The sequence below is a fragment of the Somniosus microcephalus genome, unplaced genomic scaffold (genome assembly GCF_052327205.1).
Source record: "Somniosus microcephalus isolate GS21.2 unplaced genomic scaffold, FLI_Smic_1.0 unresolved_chr2, whole genome shotgun sequence".
Classification (NCBI taxonomy): Eukaryota; Metazoa; Chordata; class Chondrichthyes; order Squaliformes; family Somniosidae; genus Somniosus; species Somniosus microcephalus.
The window spans coordinates 83663238-83683516 of NW_028225180.1; the positions used below are offsets into that span (position 1 = coordinate 83663238).

At 50.9% G+C, this 20279-nt stretch overlaps 1 protein-coding gene across 2 annotated transcripts in view; it reads left to right on the forward strand.

The window, feature by feature from the left end:
• LOC147092935 (acylphosphatase-2-like) overlaps window positions 1-13069 on the forward strand; it is a 49166-nt gene extending 36097 nt beyond the window's left edge. For both annotated transcript variants that reach the window (XM_085976257.1, XM_085976258.1), the window contains one exon: window positions 12170-13069. In XM_085976257.1, coding sequence (XP_085832383.1) covers window positions 12170-12284 — 115 coding nt within the window. In that variant the 3' untranslated portion in view covers window positions 12285-13069. The remainder of the gene's footprint in view (window positions 1-12169) is intronic.
• Window positions 13070-20279: the final 7210 nt, after the last annotated feature.

Sequence of the window (20279 nt, forward strand, 5' to 3'; positions counted from 1 at the left end):
TACTGCGTACAGTTTTGGTCTCCTTATTTAAGGAGGGATAGGCAGTAAACTCTTTCTTATCCGGCACCTCCGGGACCAGGATGGTGCCGGTTGATGAAACATTCTGGATAACAGAGAGGTAGACCTACCAAGGCAATTTTTAACACACAAAAATAAAAACCACTGACTAACTCGGCCACCGCGGGAGACTCGGACTCGGCAAAACGAGTGCTGGATGGATTCGGCAAGATTGCCGGTTATCTATTTTGCCGGTTGGATACTGTTGAGGGGGATGACTTACCAGGGGAAGGCAGCAGCAGCCAGCTTCCTGGCACCAGGGAAGCTTCTGCTGCTCAGGAAGGGAGGAAAAAGAGTGGGAGAGCAATAATGGTAGGGGATTCTATCGTAAGGGGAACAGATAGGCGTTTCTGTGGCCGCAAACGTGACTCCAGGATGGTTTGTTGCCTCCCTGGGGCCAGGGTCAGGGATGTCACTGAGCGGCTGCAGGGCATTCTTAAGGGGGAGGGTGAGCAGGCAGAGGTCGTGGTCCACATTGGGACCAACGACATAGGAAGGAAGGGAGATGAGGTCCTGCATCAAGAATTTAGGGAGCTAGGTAACAGATTAAAGAGCAGGACCTCAAAGGTTGTAATCTCTGGATTACTCCCAGTGCCACGTGCTAGTGAGTATAGGAATGGGAGGATAGAGCAGATGAATGCGTGGCTAAGGAGTTGGTGTAGGGGGGAGGGTTTTACTTTCCTGGATCACTGGGCCTGCTTCTGGGAAAGGTGGGACTTGTACAAGTCGGACGGGTTGCACCTGAGCCAGAGCGGGACAAATATCCTTGCGGGGAGGTTTGCTAGCACTGTTGGGGGGGGGGGTTTAAACTAACTTGGCAGGGGGATGGGATACAGAGGGGAGCTGAAATAGGGGGTGATGTGCCGCCAATTATAGAGAAAAAAACAAGTCAGCTTGGTAGACAGGGCAAACATATAAGGCTGGATGGCATCTATTTTAATGCAAGGAGTCTTGCAAATAAGGTGGATGAACTGAAGGTGTTGATAAACACATGGGAGTATGATATTGTTGCTATCACGGAGACATGGTTGAGGGAGGGGCAAGACTGGCAGCTCAATATTCCGGGGTACAGAATCTTCAGGCGAGACAGAGGGGGAGGTATAAGAGGAGGGGGTGTCGCAATATTAATTAAGGAGTCAATTACTGCAGTAAGGAGGGATGATATATTAGCAGGTTCCTCTAATGAGGCCATATGGGTGGAGCTTAAAAACAAAAAGGGGGCAAGCACTTTGCTGGGAGTGTACTATAGGCCTCCAAACAGTCAGGGGGAGATAGAGGAACAGATATGTAGGCAAATCTCAGAGAAATGTGCAAATAATAGGGTAATAATAATGGGGGATTTCAACTTCCCCAATATTAACTGGGATAGTCAGAGTGTGAAAGGCTCAGAGGGTGTAGAATTCTTAAAGTGCATCCAGGAGAGCTTTTTGAGCCAGCATGTAGAAAGTCCTACAAGAGAGGGGGCGGTACTGGACCTAATTCTAGGGAATGTGGCTGGCCAAGTGGAAAAAGTGCTAGTAGGTGAGCACTTTGGTGACAGTGACCATAATATGGTAAGATTTAAGGTGGTCATGGAAAAGGACATGGATGGGCCGGAAATAAAGGTTCTAAATTGGGGGAAGGCCGATTTTAATAGGATAAGGCAGGATCTGGCCAAAATGGACTGGGATCAGCTACTTGTAGGAAAATCCGCATCGGAGCAATGGGAGGCTTTCAGAAGGGAGATTGAGATCATACAATGGCAACATGTTCCCGTAAAGGTCAAGGGTGGTTCCAAAAACCACAGGGAACCTTGGATGTCAGGGGATATACGAGAATGGATTAGGAAAAAAAGGAGGGCTTTTGGCAGATACAAAAGGCTAAAGACGGAGGAAGCCCTAGAGGAGTACAAAAAGTGCAGGGGGATACTTAAAAAAGAAATTAGGAGATCAAGGAGGGGCCATGAAATAACACTGGCGAGCAAAATAAAGGAAAATCCTAAGATGTTTTATAAGTATATTAAGGGTAAGAGGATAACTAGGGAAAAAATAGGGCCCATTAGGGACAAAAGTGGCAATCTGTGTGTGGAGCCGGAAGATGTAGGAGGGGTTCTGAATGAATTTTTTGCATCTGTTTTCACTATGGAGAAGGACGATGTAGACATAGAAATAGGGCGGGGGGACTGTGATATGCTCGAACATATTAACATCGAGAGGGAGGAGGTATTGGCGGTTTTAGCTGGCCTAAAAATGGATAAATCCCCAGGCCCGGATGAAATGTATCCCAGGCTGCTGTGTGAGGCAAAGGAAGAGATTGCGGGGGCTCTAACACATATATTCAGGACCTCTCTGGCCACAGGGGATGTGCCAGAGGACTGGAGAACCGCTAATGTAGTACCATTATTCAAGAAGGGAAGTAGGGAAAAACCAGGGAACTACAGGCCAGTGAGCCTAACATCAGTGGTAGGAAAATTATTGGAAAAAATCCTGAGGGACAAAATTTGTCTCCGCTTGGAGAGGCAAGGATTAATCAGGGATAGTCAACATGGCTTTGTCAAGGGAAGATCATGTCTGACTAATTTGATTGAATTTTTTGAGGGGGTGACTAGGTGTGTGGATGAGGGTAACGCAGTGGATGTGGTATACATGGATTTCAGTAAGGCCTTCGATAAAGTCCCGCACAGGAGACTGGTCAAGAAGGTAAGAGCCCATGGAATCCAGGGTGCCTTGGCACATTGGATACAAAACTGGCTTAGTGGCAGAAGGCAGAGGGTGATGGTCGAAGGTTGTTTTTGTGACTGGAAGCCTGTGGCCAGTGGGGTACCACAGGGATCGGTGCTGGGTCCCTTGCTGTTTGTGGTCTACATTAATGACTTGGATATGAATGTAAAAGGTATGATCAGTAAGTTCGCGGATGATACAAAAATTGGTAGGGTGGTAAATAGCGAGGAGGGTAGCCTCAGTCTGCAGGACGATATAGATGGGTTGGTTAGATGGGCGGAACAGTGGCAAATGGAATTTAACCCGGAAAAGTGCGAGGTGATGCACTTTGGGGGGACTAACAAGGCAAGGGAATACACAATGAATGGTAAGACCCTAGGCAAGACGGAGGGTCAGAGGGATCTGGGTGTGCAAGTACACAGATCCCTGAAGGCGGCGGAACAGGTGGATAAGGTGGTAAAAAAGGCATATGGGATACTTGCCTTCATTAGCCGAGGCATTGAATACAAGAGCAAGGAGGTTATGATGGAGCTGTATAAAACACTGGTTAGGCCACAGCTGGAATACTGTGTGCGGTTCTGGTCGCCACACTACAGGAAGGATGTGATCGCGTTGGAGAGGGTGCAGAGGAGGTTCACCAGGATGTTACCAGGGCTGGAGCGCTTCAGCTATGAAGAGAGACTGGGCAGATTGGGTTTGTTTTCCTTGGAGCAGAGGAGGCTGAGGGGGGACATGATTGAGGTGTACAAAATTATGAGGGGCATAGATAGGATGGATGCTGAGGAGCTTTTTCCCTTAGTAGAGGGGTCAATAACTAGGGGGCATAGATTCAGGTAAAGGGCGGGAGGTTTAGAGGGGATTTGAGAAAGAACTTTTTCACCCAGAGGGTGGTTGGAGTCTGGAACTCACTGCCTGAAAGGGTTGTGGAGGCAGGAACCCTCACAACATTTAAGAAGCATTTGGATGAGCACTTTAAATGCCACAGCATACAAGGCTACGGACCAAATGCTGGAATATGGGATTAGATTAGACAGGGCTTGATGGCCGGCGCAGACACGATGGGCCGAAGGGCCTCTATCCGTGCTGTATAACTCTATGACTCTATTCCGGATGATTAAGTGCCGTTTAAACAAGAGTTTACTGTACTTGCATTGGAGGCAGTTCAGAGACGATTCACTCGGTTGATTTCTGAGATGAGGGGGTTGACTTATGAAAAGAAAGGTTGAGCAGGTTGGGCCTGTACTCATTGGAGTTTAGAAGAATGAGAGGTGATCTTATTGAAACATACAAGATACTGAGGGGGCTCGACAGGGTAGATGCTGAGAGGATGTTTCCCCTCGTGGGGAAATCTAGAACTCGGGGCATAGTTTCAGGATAAGGAGTCGCCCATTTAAAACAGAGATGAGGAGGAATTTCTTCTCTGAGGGTCGTGAATCTTTGGAATTCTCTACCCCAGAGAGCTGTGGAGGCGGAGTCATTGAATATATTCAAGGCAGAGATTGAGAGACATTTGAACTACAGGGGAGTCGAGGGTTATGGGGAGCGGGCAGGAAAGTGGAGTTGAAGCCAAGATCAGATCAGCCATGATCTTATTGAATGGCGGAGCAGGCTCGAGGGGCCAAATAGCCTATTCCTGCTCCTATATCTTATGCTCTTATGCTGAAGCGATGAAAAGGATTGGGTCATTGAAACCATGGGTTCTTCCTTTCCTGCGCTATTGGAAATGAGCAAACAAAAGAATCTTCAATGTGGATCTGACCATTGCGGCGACTCGCAACTATTTCTTAGAAACGGTGGCAGCTCAGGGAAGCTAAAGCACCTGCAAAACGCACTACAAAATGCAACTGCGTATGTCAGCCAGTGGGTAGCACTCCTCGCCTCTGAGTCAGAAGGTTGTGTGATCGGTCAAATTGGGATAAGGCTTACACTCCAGTGCAGTACTGTACTTGAGGGAGCGCCGCACTGTCAGAGGGGCAGTACTGAGGGAGCGCCGCACTGTCGGAGGGGCGGTACTGAGGGAGCGCCGCACTGTCGGAGGGGCAGTACTGAGGGAGCGCCGCACTGTCAGAGGGGCAGTACTGAGGGAGCGCCGCACTGTCGGAGGGAGCACCGCACTGTCAGAGGGGCAGTACTGAGGGAGCGCCGCACTGTCGGAGGGGCAGTACTGAGGGAGCGCCGCACTGTCGGAGGGGCGGTACTGAGGGAGCGCCGCACTGTCGGAGGGGCAGTACTGAGGGAGCGCCGCACTGTCGGAGGGGCAGTACTGAGGGAGCACCGCACTGTCGGAGGGGCAGTACTGAGGGAGCGCCGCACTGTGGGAGGGGCAGTACTGAGGGAGCGCCGCACTGTCGGAGGGTCAGTACTGAGGGAGTGCCGCACTGTCGGAGGTGCGGTACTGAGGGAGCGCCGCACTGTAGGAGGGGCAGTACTGAGGGTGTGCCGCACTGTCAGTGGGGCAGTACTGAGGGAGCACCGCACTGTCAGTGGGGCAGTACTGAGGGAGCACCGCACTGTCGGAGGGGCAGTACTGAGGGAGCGCCGCACTGTGGGAGGGGCAGTACTGAGGGAGCGCCGCACTGTCGGAGGGTCAGTACTGAGGGAGTGCCGCACTGTCGGAGGTGCGGTACTGAGGGAGCGCCGCACTGTAGGAGGGGCAGTACTGAGGGTGTGCCACACTGTCAGTGGGGCAGTACTGAGGGAGTGCCGCACTGTCAGTGGGGCAGTACTGAGGGAGCACCGCACTGTCGGAGGGGCAGTACTGAGGGAGCGCCGCACTGTCGGGGGCAGTACTGAGGGAGCGCCGCACTGTCAGGGGCAGTACTGAGGGAGCGCAGGGGAGTTCTCCCCGGTGTCTTGGGGCCAATATTTATCCCTCAATCAACATCAATAAAATGGATAATCTGGTCATTATCACATTGCTGTTTGTGGGACCTTGCTGTGCACAATTGGCTGCCGCATTTCCTACATTACAACAGCGACTACACTTCAAAAAAGTACTTCATTGGCTGTAAAGCGCTTGGGAACGTCCCGTGGTTGTGAAAGGCACTGTAGAAATGCGAGTCTTTTTTCTTTCAAAGGGGACCGAGGTTGCAGAGACTAAACTTCCAATCTCGCCCTGCAGCCTCAGCCCACTTCTGCACAGCCCGATGCAGCCTCCCTTATGGGCCAGTGTTTGTGGGGGGCCCATGAGTCGGTTTAAGCTTGCTCTCCAGCAAGTCCGTCAATGCTGGACCTTAGTCAGATTGGTACTCAAGTAGTGCAGGACTACATAGAATATACAGCACAGAAACAGGCTGTTCAGCCCCGCCAGTCTATGCCGGTCACATTGCCACCGTATAAACGAGTAATTTTCATCAGCTGAAACATAATCAGGATAAGGTTATGTTATGGTAGTGTAAGTGAGTGGCTTACAGTGAAGGAATCATGTCAGGCCAAAATTAAATTGCAGTGATTAGCATAATTGTTTCATTGTGCTGTGGTGTTTTATGCCCTCCATATGTACTGTACAATCTGTGTGACACAGTCTGAAACTCTGTGGAGTCGCACTTCCACCATGCATTGCCTTTGTCCACTAAAGCCTTGAAATTACACCGTATGAATGCTGAACACACTTTGTATGATATATTAATATGTAGTATATATTAATGGAGAAATTAACCTGTGTTTGTTTTAGTTAATGCTTTCATTAAAATAGCAGGCAAAAGAATCTCATTAAAAGTTGATAGATTAATAATTGCTTGGCATAACTTCAATGCCTATGACTTCACAATGGGTAATTTAGAGTCTTGTACTGTTCCAGTTCCTATGTGCGTTGCTGGGTATTTGTGGCCTGCCCATTTGATCTGGCGAGTATGTATATTGCTGTGGGCCATGTGGTCCGGAGATACAATTCCTGTCTCTGCTCAGCAAGGCTGGCCTAACTGTTGTCATTAATATTTTCCCAATTTGTCTTTTTGAGGGTGTTTTTTTTTTGCCTTTTCTCAAACAACCATTCTAAAATCAGTTGGGGAACTTGCGGCCAGTTGACACTCGTGCCTCGGTCACTCTGGCCTCCAGAAGGGGCGCAAGAGTGGCCCGGGTGATCCTCTCGTTCATTTTCTTCCTTTAGCGTGGAGCAGCGCTTGTCGGACACCACTTGCCGGAGTTTCAGTTCTTCCAACCGTAGAAGACCTCACAGCCAAGCCTAATCCTGTCCTTACTCAAAGTCCGCACACAGACATTTTCTTGCAGGGGATCACCGGTTAGCAGAAGGGAGAACACTGGCCGCCTGTCCCTCATTAGCTCGGGTCCTGAGGTCAGTTGTAGTGCTGGTGTGGTTGATCCAGCAGGGTCTAGAACGAGGGGTCAAAGTCTCAGTATACGGGGTAGGACATTTAGGACTGAGATGAGGAGGAATTTTTTCACTCAGAGGGTGGTGAACCTGTGGAATTCTCTACCACACACGGTTGTGGAGGCCGAGTCACTGAATATATTTAAGAAGGAGATAGATAGATTTCTAGACACAAAAGGCATCAAGGGGTATGGGGAGAGAGCGGGAATATGGTATTGAGATAGAGGATCAGCCATGATCATATTGAATGGCGGAGCAGGCTCGAAGGGCTGAATGGCCGACTCCTGCTCCTATTTTTCTATATTTCTATGGATCAAACCTCAATTCTTCTGGTCTTCTGTGTTGTACATCAAGTGATGTATTTACCCACGAAGCCTTTGAGGAAGTTCACTGCCCAGCAACAACTGGACTATGCCACAGCACGGTGGCATAGTGGTTAGCACTGTTGTCTCACAGCGCCAGAGACCCGGGTTCGAATCCGGCCTCGGGCGACTGTCTGTGTGGAGTTTGCACATTCTCCCCGTGTTTGCGTGGGTTTTCTCCGGGTGCTCCGGTTTCCTCCCACAGTCCAAAGATGTGCGGGTTAGGTTGATTGGCTATGATAAATTGACCCTTAGTGTTAGGGGGATTAACTACGTGGGGTTACAGGGATAGGGTGGGATATGTGTTGGTGTAGGGGTTACGGGGATTGGGTGGGATATGTGTCGATGCAGGCTCGATGGGCCGAAATGGCCTCTATCTGCACTGTGGCGTTTCTGTGATTTCTGTGATATATGGGCTATAAGTGGGTTTTTGGATAGTAAACTAATTTAGGTTTGTATTCCGCTCCTTTTTATACCTTACAGTTCAATTGCAGTATGACTTGAGTGCTCAAAATACCTGAATCTGAACAAACAACCCAGTCTAGATCTCGTTGCTGGTCCATTTGCAAAAACTGTGGCGTCTCATAATTCTGCATTGTCAGAGGCTTGACGATATCAATTATGGAGAAGAATGGACGATTGGGGGTGGCACGCCACTTTGGTGCTCCAACAGAATTCGCCACCGTTAAAAGCAAGCCAGTGACGTGCCCATTGTTCCCTCACCAGGGCACTGCCCAATCTAGTGACGTGCCCATTGTTCCCCCACCAGAGCACTGCCCAATCTAGTGACGTGCCCATTGTTCCCCCACCAGAGCACTGCCCAATCTAGTGACGTGCCCATTGTTCCCTCACCAGGGCACTGCCCAATCTAGTGACGCGCCCATTGTTCCCCCACCAGGGCACTGCCCAATCTAGTGACGTGACCATTGTTCCCCCACAAGGGCACTGCCCAATCTAGTGACGTGCCCATTGTTCCCCCACCAGGGCACTGCCCAATCTAGTGACGTGACCATTGTTCCCCCACCAGGGCACTGCCCAATCTAGTGACGTGACCATTGTTCCCCCACCAGGGCACTGTCCAATCTAGTGACGTGTCCATTGTTCCCCCACCAGGGCACTGCCCAATCTAGTGACGTGTCCATTGTTCCCCCACCAGGGCACTGTCCAATCTAGTGACGTGCCCATTGTTCCCCCACCAGAGCACTGCCCAATCTAGTGACGTGCCCATTGTTCCCCCACCAGAGCACTGCCCAATCTAGTGACGTGTCCATTGTTCCCCCACCAGGGCACTGCCCAATCTAGTGACGTGACCATTGTTCCCCCACAAGGGCACTGCCCAATCTAGTGACGTGCCCATTGTTCCCCCACCAGGGCACTGCCCAATCTAGTGACGTGTCCATTGTTCCTCCACCAGGGCACTGCCCAATCTAGTGACGTGTCCATTGTTCCCCCACCAGAGCACTGCCCAATCTAGTGACGTGCCCATTGTTCCCTCACCAGGGCACTGCCCAATCTAGTGACGTGCCCATTGTTCCCCCACAAGGGCACTGCCCAATCTAGTGACGTGCCCATTGTTCCCCCACCAGAGCACTGCCCAATCTAGTGACGTGTCCATTGTTCCCCCACCAGGGCACTGCCCAATCTAGTGACGTGCCCATTGTTCCCCCACCAGGGCACTGTCCAATCTAGTGACGTGTCCATTGTTCCCCCACCAGGGCACTGCCCAATCTAGTGACGTGTCCATTGTTCCCCCACCAGGGCACTGTCCAATCTAGTGACGTGACCATTGTTCCCCCACCAGGGCACTGCCCAATCTAGTGACGTGTCCATTGTTCCCCCACCAGGGCACTGCCCAATCTAGTGACGTGCCCATTGTTCCCCCACCAGGGCACTGCCCAATCTAGTGATGTGCCCATTGTTCCCCCACCAGAGCACTGCCCAATCTAGTGACGTGCCCATTGTTCCCCCACCAGGGCACTGCCCAATCTAGTGACGTGACCATTGTTCCCCCACCAGGGCACTGCCCAATCTAGTGACGTGACCATTGTTCCCCCACCAGGGCACTGCCCAATCTAGTGATGTGCCCATTGTTCCCCCACCAGAGCACTGCCCAATCTAGTGACGTGCCCATTGTTCCTCCACCAGGGCACTGCCCAATCTAGTGATGTGCCCATTGTTCCCCCACCAGAGCACTGCCCAATCTAGTGACGTGCCCATTGTTCCCCCACCAGGGCACTGCCCAATCTAGTGACGTGCCTATTGTTCCCCCACCAGGGCACTGCCCAATCTAGTGACGTGACCATTGTTCCCCCACCACGGCACTGCCCAATCTAGTGACGTGTCCATTGTTCCCCCACCAGGGCACTGCCCAATCTAGTGACGTGTCCATTGTTCCCCCACAAGGGCACTGCCCAATCTAGTGATGTGCCCATTGTTCCCCCACCAGGGCACTGCCCAATCTAGTGACGTGCCCATTCTTCCCCCACCAGAGCACTGCCAAATCTAGTGACGTGTCCATTGTTCCCCCACAAGGGCACTGCCCAATCTAGTGACGTGTCCATTGTTCCCCCACCAGGGCACTGCCCAATCTAGTGACGTGCCCATTGTTCCCCCACCAGAGCACTGCCCAATCTAGTGACGTGTCCATTGTTCCCCCACAAGGGCACTGCCCAATCTAGTGATGTGCCCATTGTTCCCCCACAAGGGCACTGCCCAATCTAGTGATGTGCCCATTGTTCCCCCACAAGGGCACTGCCCAATCTAGTGACGTGTCCATTGTTCCCCCACCAGAGCACTGCCCAATCTAGTGACGTGCCCATTGTTCCCCCACCAGGGCACTGCCCAATCTAGTGACGTGACCATTGTTCCCCCACCAGGGCACTGCCCAATCTAGTGACGTGCCCATTGTTCCCCCACAAGGGCACTGCCCAATCTAGTGACGTGCCCATTGTTCCCACACAAGGGCACTGCCCAATCTAGTGATGTACCCATTGTTCCCCCACAAGGGCACTGCCCAATCTAGTGACGTGCCCATTGTTCCCCCACCAGGGCACTGCCCAATCTAGTGACGTGACCATTGTTCCCCCACAAGGGCACTGCCCAATCTAGTGACGTGTCCATTGTTCCCCCACAAGGGCACTGCCCAATCTAGTGACGTGCCCATTGTTCCCCCACCAGGGCACTGCCCAATCTAGTGACGTGCCCATTGTTCCCCCACCAGGGCACTGCCCAATCTAGTGAAGTGTCCATTGTTCCCCACCAGAGCACTGCCCAATCTAGTGACGTGACCATTGTTCCCCCACAAGGGCACTGCCCAATCTAGTGATGTGCCCATTGTTCCCCCACCAGAGCACTGCCCAATCTAGTGACGTGTCCATTGTTCCCCCACCAGAGCACTGCCCAATCTAGTGACGTGTCCATTGTTCCCCCACCAGAGCACTGCCCAATCTAGTGACGTGTCCATTGTTCCCCACCAGAGCACTGCCCAATCTAGTGACGTGACCATTGTTCCCCCACCAGGGCACTGCCCAATCTAGTGACGTGACCATTGTTCCCCCACCAGGGCACTGCCCAATCTAGTGACGTGACCATTGTTCCCCCACAAGGGCACTGCCCAATCTAGTGACGTGTCCATTGTTCCCCCACCAGAGCACTGCCCAATCTAGTGACGTGTCCATTGTTCCCCCACCAGAGCACTGCCCAATCTAGTGACGTGTCCATTGTTCCCCCACCAGGGCACTGCCCAATCTAGTGACGTGACCATTGTTCCCCCACAAGGGCACTGCCCAATCTAGTGACGTGTCCATTGTTTCCCCACCAGAGCACTGCCCAATCTAGTGACGTGCCCATTGTTCCCCCACCAGGGCACTGCCCAATCTAGTGACGTGACCATTGTTCCCCCACAAGGGCACTGCCCAATCTAGTGACGTGACCATTGTTCCCCCACCAGAGCACTGCCCAATCTAGTGACGTGCCCATTGTTCCCCCACCAGGGCACTGCCCAATCTAGTGACGCGCCCATTGTTCCCCCACCAGGGCACTGCCCAATCTAGTGACGCGCCCATTGTTCCCCCACCAGGGCACTGCCCAATCTAGTGACGCGCCCATTGTTCCCCCACAAGGGCACTGCCCAATCTAGTGACGCGCCCATTGTTCCCCCACAAGGGCACTGCCCAATCTAGTGACGCGCCCATTGTTCCCCCACAAGGGCACTGCCCAATCTCTGGCCGTGCTACTGGAGAGATGCCGAATGGAGCGCCAAGCACTTTCACCCACGATTTGGGTAAAATTGTCAGGGAAGTAAGCCTCGGCCGCTGTGGCAAACCTGGGAACTGGGTTATTGAGTAACAAATGCTTTGGAAGCAGGTAGTCTGCCAACCTTTTCACCTGTGGAATGGTTTGTGGCGCAGGGAGAGCCATAAAGAACAATGTACGATTTTTGGGCATGAGATGCCGAACAAGTCATCAGATGTTGACTGTGTTGAAATGAAGACTCAGCACGCTGTGTTCTACTATAATCCTTGTTTTCTCAGCACTTCAAAAATGTACCTTCACTTTTCATCCAGGACATTGATACTGTTTGACACTGAGCACATCCTCGGTGTCACAGATGCAAGGACAGTTACCAAATGCCAACACTAGTTATCTACTGTCTCTATCAGTTGGTTTTTCATGTCTCTAATGCCAGACTCCAATCATTTCTTTTCTGTTCCCTGTTGCAGGATGAACTGGCTGAAATCTGTGGGCAGCCCAATGTCTCGGATCGACCAAGCCCACTTCTCAAGCGAGAGAGACATCTCCAAACTGGATTTTCACACTTTCTCAACCAGATACTAAACTCTTGAGATATCCCAACAACTGGTACTTGCTAGAACTTTGCTAACACCACCTCCGATGTCATTTAGCTTGGAGGAGAGGGAGAATGATTTATAGAATCTGAGGGGTTGGAGACTTGGAGGGGAAGGGGGAGTAGGTTGCTTGCTATCCATATTGTTACTTGATCTATTTTTCCCATAATTTCTTTCTGTTTTTGGGGTCTGGCAGTCAACCTCCATGCACCTTATGAATACTGTTTTACGCCGACAGCACAGTAGGGTGTCCTGTTGGCGCTCTGTTCTGCTGCGCCACAGAGCTTCAGGATGTTTCCTGGTTCCTCAGACGTTATGAGGAATGTTGTTGAATGGAGGCCTGTCCCTTCCCCGCAGGGAACGAGTCACCCTGTTCTTGCAGACTTCGCAAGGCGCTTTTTTTTTTTTTTGCTTTGTGGCTCAGCGCAGTCCAAGTCCTGAGAGCACGATGCTAAAACTAAAACCAATACTGGTTTTGTGCTTTTCTGCCACCAGTCTCCTGCTGGCCACTTGGTTCCACTGATGGCAGATCCAAAGTGGGTCTCCCCTGCTATTAGAACAAGGTAGGTTGGCCGATTTACACTAGGAAGTGCTGTTGACTGGGTGAGCCCTGCATGCTAGAGTCAACAGCACCGCAGTAATATAAAAACACCTTTACTGACTACTTTGAGCAGCTTTGCACTTCAAGGAAGAAACCTCATCCTCAGATGATTTTGTTGGAAGTGCTTAAATCTGATGTAAACTGTCTGTATTAAACTGGAATAGTAAATGTAATTGTGAGGGTTGTCTGAAGTTAATGGTTTATAAGCATCACGTTCTAGCTCAGTGCTGTTTGTCGGGCTGAATCATGTCATTAAAATTATTTTGTGGGTGACCACCACAGTTTATGGTAAGTATTGGCACCCTACAGCACATCGTCCCTGTTAAGTGTCGTGTCATTTTGGGCTCCTGCAATTAAAAAAAAAAACAAGCATCGAGAAATTCACCCCCTCAAAGTTCTACCATCTGTTCTTCAACCCACGATACTCGGTACAGCAGACAACAATGACACCAAAGCCAAATGCTGCGGAGGCTGGAAATCCAAAATAAAAACAGCAAATGCTGGAAACGCTCAGCAGGTCGGGGCAGCACCCGCAGAGAGACAGAGTTGACGTTTCAGGTCAGGCAAAGGTTGGAGATGTAATGGGTTTTAAGCAAGTACAGAGGCTGGGAAAGGAGGGGTGGGGTGGGGGAGGCCCATTCATTGGGTAGCGGAGGTTGGTTTGCACATGCATGGAACCAGCGGGTCTCATAGAAACATAGAAAAATCGGAGCAGGAGTAGGCCATTCGGCCCTTCGAGCCTGCTCCGCCATTCAATATGATCATGGCTGATCCTCTATCTCAATACCATATTCCCGCTCTCTCCCCATACCCCTTGATGCCTTTTGTGTCTAGAAATCTATCTACTTCTTAAATATATTCAGTGACTTGGCCTCCACAGCCTTCTGTGGTAGAGAATTCCACAGGTTCACCACCCTCGGAGTGAAGAAATTTCTCCTCATCTCAGTCCTAAATGTCCTACCCTGTATCCTGAGACTGTGACCCCTCGTTCTAGACCCCCCCCCCCAGCCAGGGGAAACATCCTCCCTGCATCCGGTCTGTCTAACCCTGTCAGAATTTTATATGTTTCAATGAGATCCCCTCTCATTCTTCTAAACTCTAGTGAATACAGGCCTAGTCGACCCAATCTCTCCTCATACGACAGTCCTGCCATCCCAGGAATCAGTCTGGTGAACCTTCGCTGCACTCCCTCTATGGCAAGTATATCCTTTCTTAGGTAAGGCGACCAAAACTGCACACAGTACTCCAGGTGTGGTCTCACCAAGGCCCTGTACAACTGTAGTAAGACATCCTTGCTCCTGTACTCAAATCCTCTTGCAATGAAGGCCAACATACCATTTGCCTTCCTAACTGCTTGCTGCACCTGCATGTTTGCTTTCAGTCTCCAATTTGGCCACCGGGCTTTATGGAGGCCGGTTCCATTTTAGCGTGTGAAGGCGGGACAGCGGCACATGGAGGTAGCACATGGACCCGGAGGCCCCCGCTTTGTAGAAGCGCCATCAGCTGAAATCCTGGTGTGGAGCTTGAACCCAGGAACCTTCAAGCCCAAGACAGAAGTGCTACCAGAAGAGCCAAGCAGAATCTCCTCTCCCATTAGGAAAGTTTGTTTTTGAATTATCTTTTTAAAAAGAATATTTTACATAACCTAAATATCTTTTTTTTTTAAGTGGATGCAATCAAAGTTAGAATTGGGCTTGCAGAGGGAATCCCCAATCATGCCAAATGATAAAGGGATCCCGAACCTTCTGTGGGCAGCTTGTCAGCGCTTGTCCAGATGGCTGCAGCTGAGAGTAGGTGCGAGTCTTCTATCCTAACACAGCCCCAAACATGAGGAAACACAGACTCCTTGCAAGAAAGGACCAACTCAGCCTGGCACAGCTCCACTCGTGGCTCTGGTAACACACAGGTGCAGTTCTGCCTAGAGTGCGCACTAATGAAAAGAAGTTAGCCTGGCGTGAGGCTCAAGAGAGAGACGCTGCCAAACGAGAGGCAAGAGAACATGCGGAGAAGGAAGTCATTATTTTATACACAAACAGGAAATGGTGTAAATACCAGCATACGAAAGAGAAAAAGACAGATGAATGTTTCCGATGTTAAACTTTATTCTTGGGAGCTGTTTTGAAAAATGTTTTTAGTTTGGTGATGGAGGATGTGACATGAATCTTGTCATTTACAGGAAACTTTCGTTTAACCGGAGGTTAAATATCCGGAATGCTCTATCCACCGGCAAAATTCAGGAGTCGGTTCAGATAACTTTTTTTTACTTTTCGTTGCTCTTTTTTCTCCAGTCCTGGCTCTGCAAGCGTCTAGCTGAAGCTGTTGCTTAGCTACAGAGACGCTTGCAAGCTGCGCCGACCTTTTTGTCAGGGTTTGTTGCTTCAGACGGAGCTCAAAAGCTCCGTATGTTTTAACATTAGCGCTCGTTTTTCCGGCAGTGTTGATCGACCAGCACCAGCTCGGTCCCGTCACTGCCGGATACCAGAAAGTTTCCTGTATGTGGAAATTACTTATGAAATGATACTGGGCGGCCTGCTGGTGGCGCTGTCCAGGGAGAGTATAAATACTCGGGCATGGGCCCAGCTTGCTCAGGACATTCTTTAACAGGAACTAGTGAAGGACACAACTAGATCTCCATGTTGAAAAACGGTTGATTAAAGTCTTGTTTAATACTTAGACCAAGTGCCTAGTAGTTTTCTTACGTCAGGATGATCCCCCACTGCAACATCTATTTGAAGTATTATGGGTTCCTGTGGACCCTCGAGTCCTAATGCTGGCTCTTACTGTTCAGTTAACAAAATTAAAGTACAATTTTAGGGGATTGAGTGAGGCGGTGGATCTGACACTAGCTTTTCATCTTGAGGATCTGAGTTCAAGTCAACCCCAGACTGACGGTTTGTAAACTCCTTTCTGCTGAATTGAGTTTAGGTAGCACTGCAGGGTGGGCGTGGGCCAGCTGCACAAAACTGCCCCATAATTTGGTACTAAATTGGCAGTTTCACAAAGAGAGAGAGAGACCACAGGATAGCTGGTGTGGGAATTGGAAACATAGGAACAGGAGGAAGCCATTCAGCCCCTTGAGCCTGTTCCGCCATTCATGGCTGATCTGCGACCTAACTCCATCCACCCGCCTTTGGCCCATATCCCTTGATACCTTTAGTTAACAAACAGCTATCAATCTCAGATTTAAAATTAACAATTGGCCCAGCATCAATTGCCGTTTGCGGAAGAGAGTTCCAAACTTCTCCCACCCTTTGTGTGTAGAAGTGTTTCCTAATTTCACTCCTGAAAGGTCTGGCTCTAATTTTTAGACTGTGCCCCCTAGTCCTAGATTCCCCAACCAACGGAAATAGTTTCTCTCTCTACCCTATCTGTTCCCCTTAATGGCTTGAAAACTTCAATCAGATCACCCCTTAACCTTCTAAATTCCAGGGAATACAACCCTAGTTTGTGTAATCTCTCCCCATAATTTAACCCTTGGAGTCCAGGTATCATTCTGGTAAACCTACGCTGCACTCCCTCCAAGGCCAATATATCCTTCCTAAGGTGCAGTGCCCAGAACTGCTCACAGTGCTCCAGGTGTGGCCTAACCAGGGCTTTGTACAGCTGCAGCCTAACTTCCTACCACCTTGTATTCTAGTCCTCCAGATATAAAAGCCAGCATCTCATTAGCAGGCCAGCAATTCCATTAGCTGGAATGTCACACGGGCAGAATAGAAGTTTGGGACAGAGGCGCATTGGTGGGACAGTGTGGAGCAAGCGTTACTTTGCCTCTCTAGCCTTACTACATCCGACCGGGATTGCTTAATGCTGAGACTGTGTGCCTGAGCTGGAGTGCCGGCCTAGATCTTGTGCTCAAGTCACTGGAGTGCTACCAACTGAGCCACAGCTGACACACGCAAAGAAAGGCAGACCGAGCAACAACAAAAAAAGGGAGGTGGGGAAAAGAAGGCTAAAGAAGACTTTCATCAGTGGAAGGTGTAGTGATCAATAGCATGTCATTCTATAGTGGACACTAGGTGGAGCCGTATAGCTGTATGTATATAAGACTACACTACCCAGCTGTATAGATATTAAGACTACATTACCCATGAGGCACTAGGCTACCCACAAGGCAACAGTCAAGATGGCAGCCTGCACACATGCTGCATCTCTACAGATACTGTACCTAGAGAACGTGTACTGAATAAATGACTAGCTAGAAGCTAGCTGTGTTCATAATAAGAATGTCTAGTTATTAATGAACAAAACAGAAGGTTACTAGTGTTCAAGACATAACCAGTGCAGCTGGTTCCTGTTGAGGTGCAGTTCCATCCTGGGGCACCAGGAGCACTTCTATACCCTGCCCAAAACTGTCCTTTGTTCATGTTTGTGCCTGGACCGTGAATGCCAGGTACTCAATGAGGGGTGGGATATCACAACGAAGCCCAGACCTGACGTAAGCCAACATTCTCTCACACAATGTTCCAGGAGTCACTGGATAGTAACCAGGAGCATGAAACATAGAAGATAGGAGCGGGAGTAGGCCATTCGGCCCCTCGAGCCTGCTCCGCCATTCAATGCGATCATGGCTGATCGTCCAAATTCAGTACCCTGTCCCTGCTTTCTCCCCATATCCCTTGATCCCTTTAGCCTTAAGAAATATATCCAACTCCTTCTTGAATATATTTAATGAATTGGCCTCTACTGCCTTCTGTGGTAGAGAATTCCACAGGTTCACCACTCTCTGGGTGAAGAAATTCCTCCCCATCTCTGTCCTAAATGGCTTACCCCTTATCCTTAGACTGTGACCCCTGGTTCTGGACTCCCCGACCACCGGGAACATCCTTCCTGCATCTAGTCTGCATGAGTCCTGGTTGATTTATTTTCCACTTTGTAGCCCAGAGGTACGGGAGCCAATCCCAGCTGCGGAACTTAAGAATAACAACACGTATTAAAATAGGGTCTTTAACATAGAGATCAGTGCTTTACAGATTGGTATAAGAACTAACTTAGAGCAAGAATTAAACTGGGGACCTTCCAGTGTGCGATTCAATACTGCAGCAGATAGACGCTTTATCGACTGGGCAATCGGGCGAACTGCAGTTTGGTGTCTTTACAGTTCGTGATGGAGTGAAAGACTCGCATTTCTATAGCGCCTTTCACAACCACTGGATGTCCAAAAGTGCTTTACAGCCAATGAAGTACTTTTGAAGGGTAGTTGCTGTTGTCATGTAGGAAATTTGCACACAGCAAGCAGATCGTGACCAGCTAATCTGTGTTCGTGAGGTTGATTGAGCGATAAATATTGGCCCCAGGATACCTCCCCTGCTCTTCTTTGAAATAGTGCCGTAGGATATTTTACATCCACCTGAGAGGACAGATGGTTTAAAGTCTCATCCGAAAGACGGCATCTCTGACAGGGCGGTGCTCCCTCAGCACTGCCCCTCTGACAGTGCGGTGCTCCCTCAGCACTGCACCTCCGACAGTGCGGCACTCACTCAGTACCGCCCCTCCGACAGTGCGGCGCCTTATCACGACTGCCCCTCCGACAGTGTGGCACTCACTCAGCACTGCCCCTCCGACAGTACGGCCCCTCCAACAGTGCGGCGCTCCCTCAGTACTGCCCCTCCGACAGCGCGGAGCTCCCTCAGTACCGCCCCTCCGACAGTGCGGCACTCACTCAGTACCACCCCTCCGACAGTGCAGCGCTCCCTCAGTACTGTCCCTCCGACAGTGCGGCGCTCCCTCAGTACTGCCCCTCCGACAGTGCGGCGCTCCCTCAGTACTGCCCCACCGACAGTGCAGCGCTCCCTCAGCAGTGCCCCTCCGACAGTGTGGTGCTCCCTCAGTACTGCCCCTCTGACAGCGCGGAGCTCCCTCAGTACTGACCCTCCGACAGTGCGGCACTCCCTCAGTACTGCCACTCCGACAGTGCGGCGCTCCCTCAGTACTGCCCCACCGACAGTGCGGCGCTCCCTCAGTACTGCCCCTCCGACAGCGCGGAGCTCCCTCAGTACTGCCACTCCGACAGTGCGGTGCTCCCTCAGTACTGCCCCACCGACAGTGCAGCGCTCCCTCAGCAGTGCCCCTCCGACAGTGTGGTGCTCCCTCAGTACTGCCCCTCTGACAGCGCGGAGCTCCCTCAGTACTGACCCTCCGACAGTGCGGCACTCCCTCAGTACTGCCACTCCGACAGTGCGGCGCTCCCTCAGTACTGCCCCACCGACAGTGCGGCGCTCCCTCAGTACTGCCCCTCCGACAGCGCGGAGCTCCCTCAGTACTGCCACTCCGACAGTGCGGTGCTCCCTCAGTACTGCCCCACCGACAGTGCGGCGCTCCCTCAGTACTGCCCCGCCGACAGTGCAGCGCTCCCTCAGCACTGCCCCGCTGACAATGCGGCGCTCCCTCAGTACTGCCCCTCCGACAGTGCGGCGCTCCCTCAGCACTGCCCCGCTGACAATGCGGCGCTCCCTCAGTACCGCCCCTCCGACAATGCGGCGCTCCCTCAGCACTGCCCCGCTGACAATGCGGCGCTCCCTCAGTACCGCCCCTCCGACAATGCGGCGCTCCCTCAGCACTGCCCCGCTCCTTCAGCACTGCCCTCGAGTGTCAGCCTAGGTTTTTTGTGCTCAAGTCTCTGGAGTGGGACTTGAACCCACAGCCTTCTGACTCAGAGGCAAGGGTGCTACCCACTGAGCCACGGCTGACACAGTGTATTATAATGAACTAAGCAATGGGAGATTGACCATTTTATGTATTCCTTGCCTGACAGTTTGGATTGACAGCTTGGCCTTTCTGTTTGTCTCCTCTTCCCTCGAGGGTAGCTGATTGTCCACAGGGTTGGTGGCAAGGTTCATGTTGGCTCAGAACAGATCGTGTCCACTTGGCATTGCCACCTCTCCCAACAGCTCGGGCAGCTGAGAGACTGTGAACTAATTACTAAAAAAAGATTGAGGCTACATGCAGCCGGTGCATCTGACACCATTCTGTCAGCCACCAGGGCCCTTCTCACCATCGTTCACTCCAGATGGAGAGCACTTCTACCCTGAACGTGAGACAAAGCTGCAAACGAGTAAATTGATCCTGCGCAATGATTGTAAAATATATAATATATAAATAATATTGTACTTGCATCAGCTTTACCAGCTAATGGTTTGTACAGCGCAGTCACAAGATAAATGCAGCGAAGATGCTATTCTTAGCTTGTCCAACTACAAAGTACTACAATTCCCCGCTGCCCCCCAACCCCATAGCAGAAACCTAGAAACATAGAAGATAGGAGCAGGAGTAGGCCATTCGGCCCCTCCAGCCTGCTCCGCCATTCAGTGCGATCATGGCTGATCATCCAAATTCAGTACCCTGTCCCTGCTTTCTCCTCATATCCCTTGATCCCTTTAGCCTTAA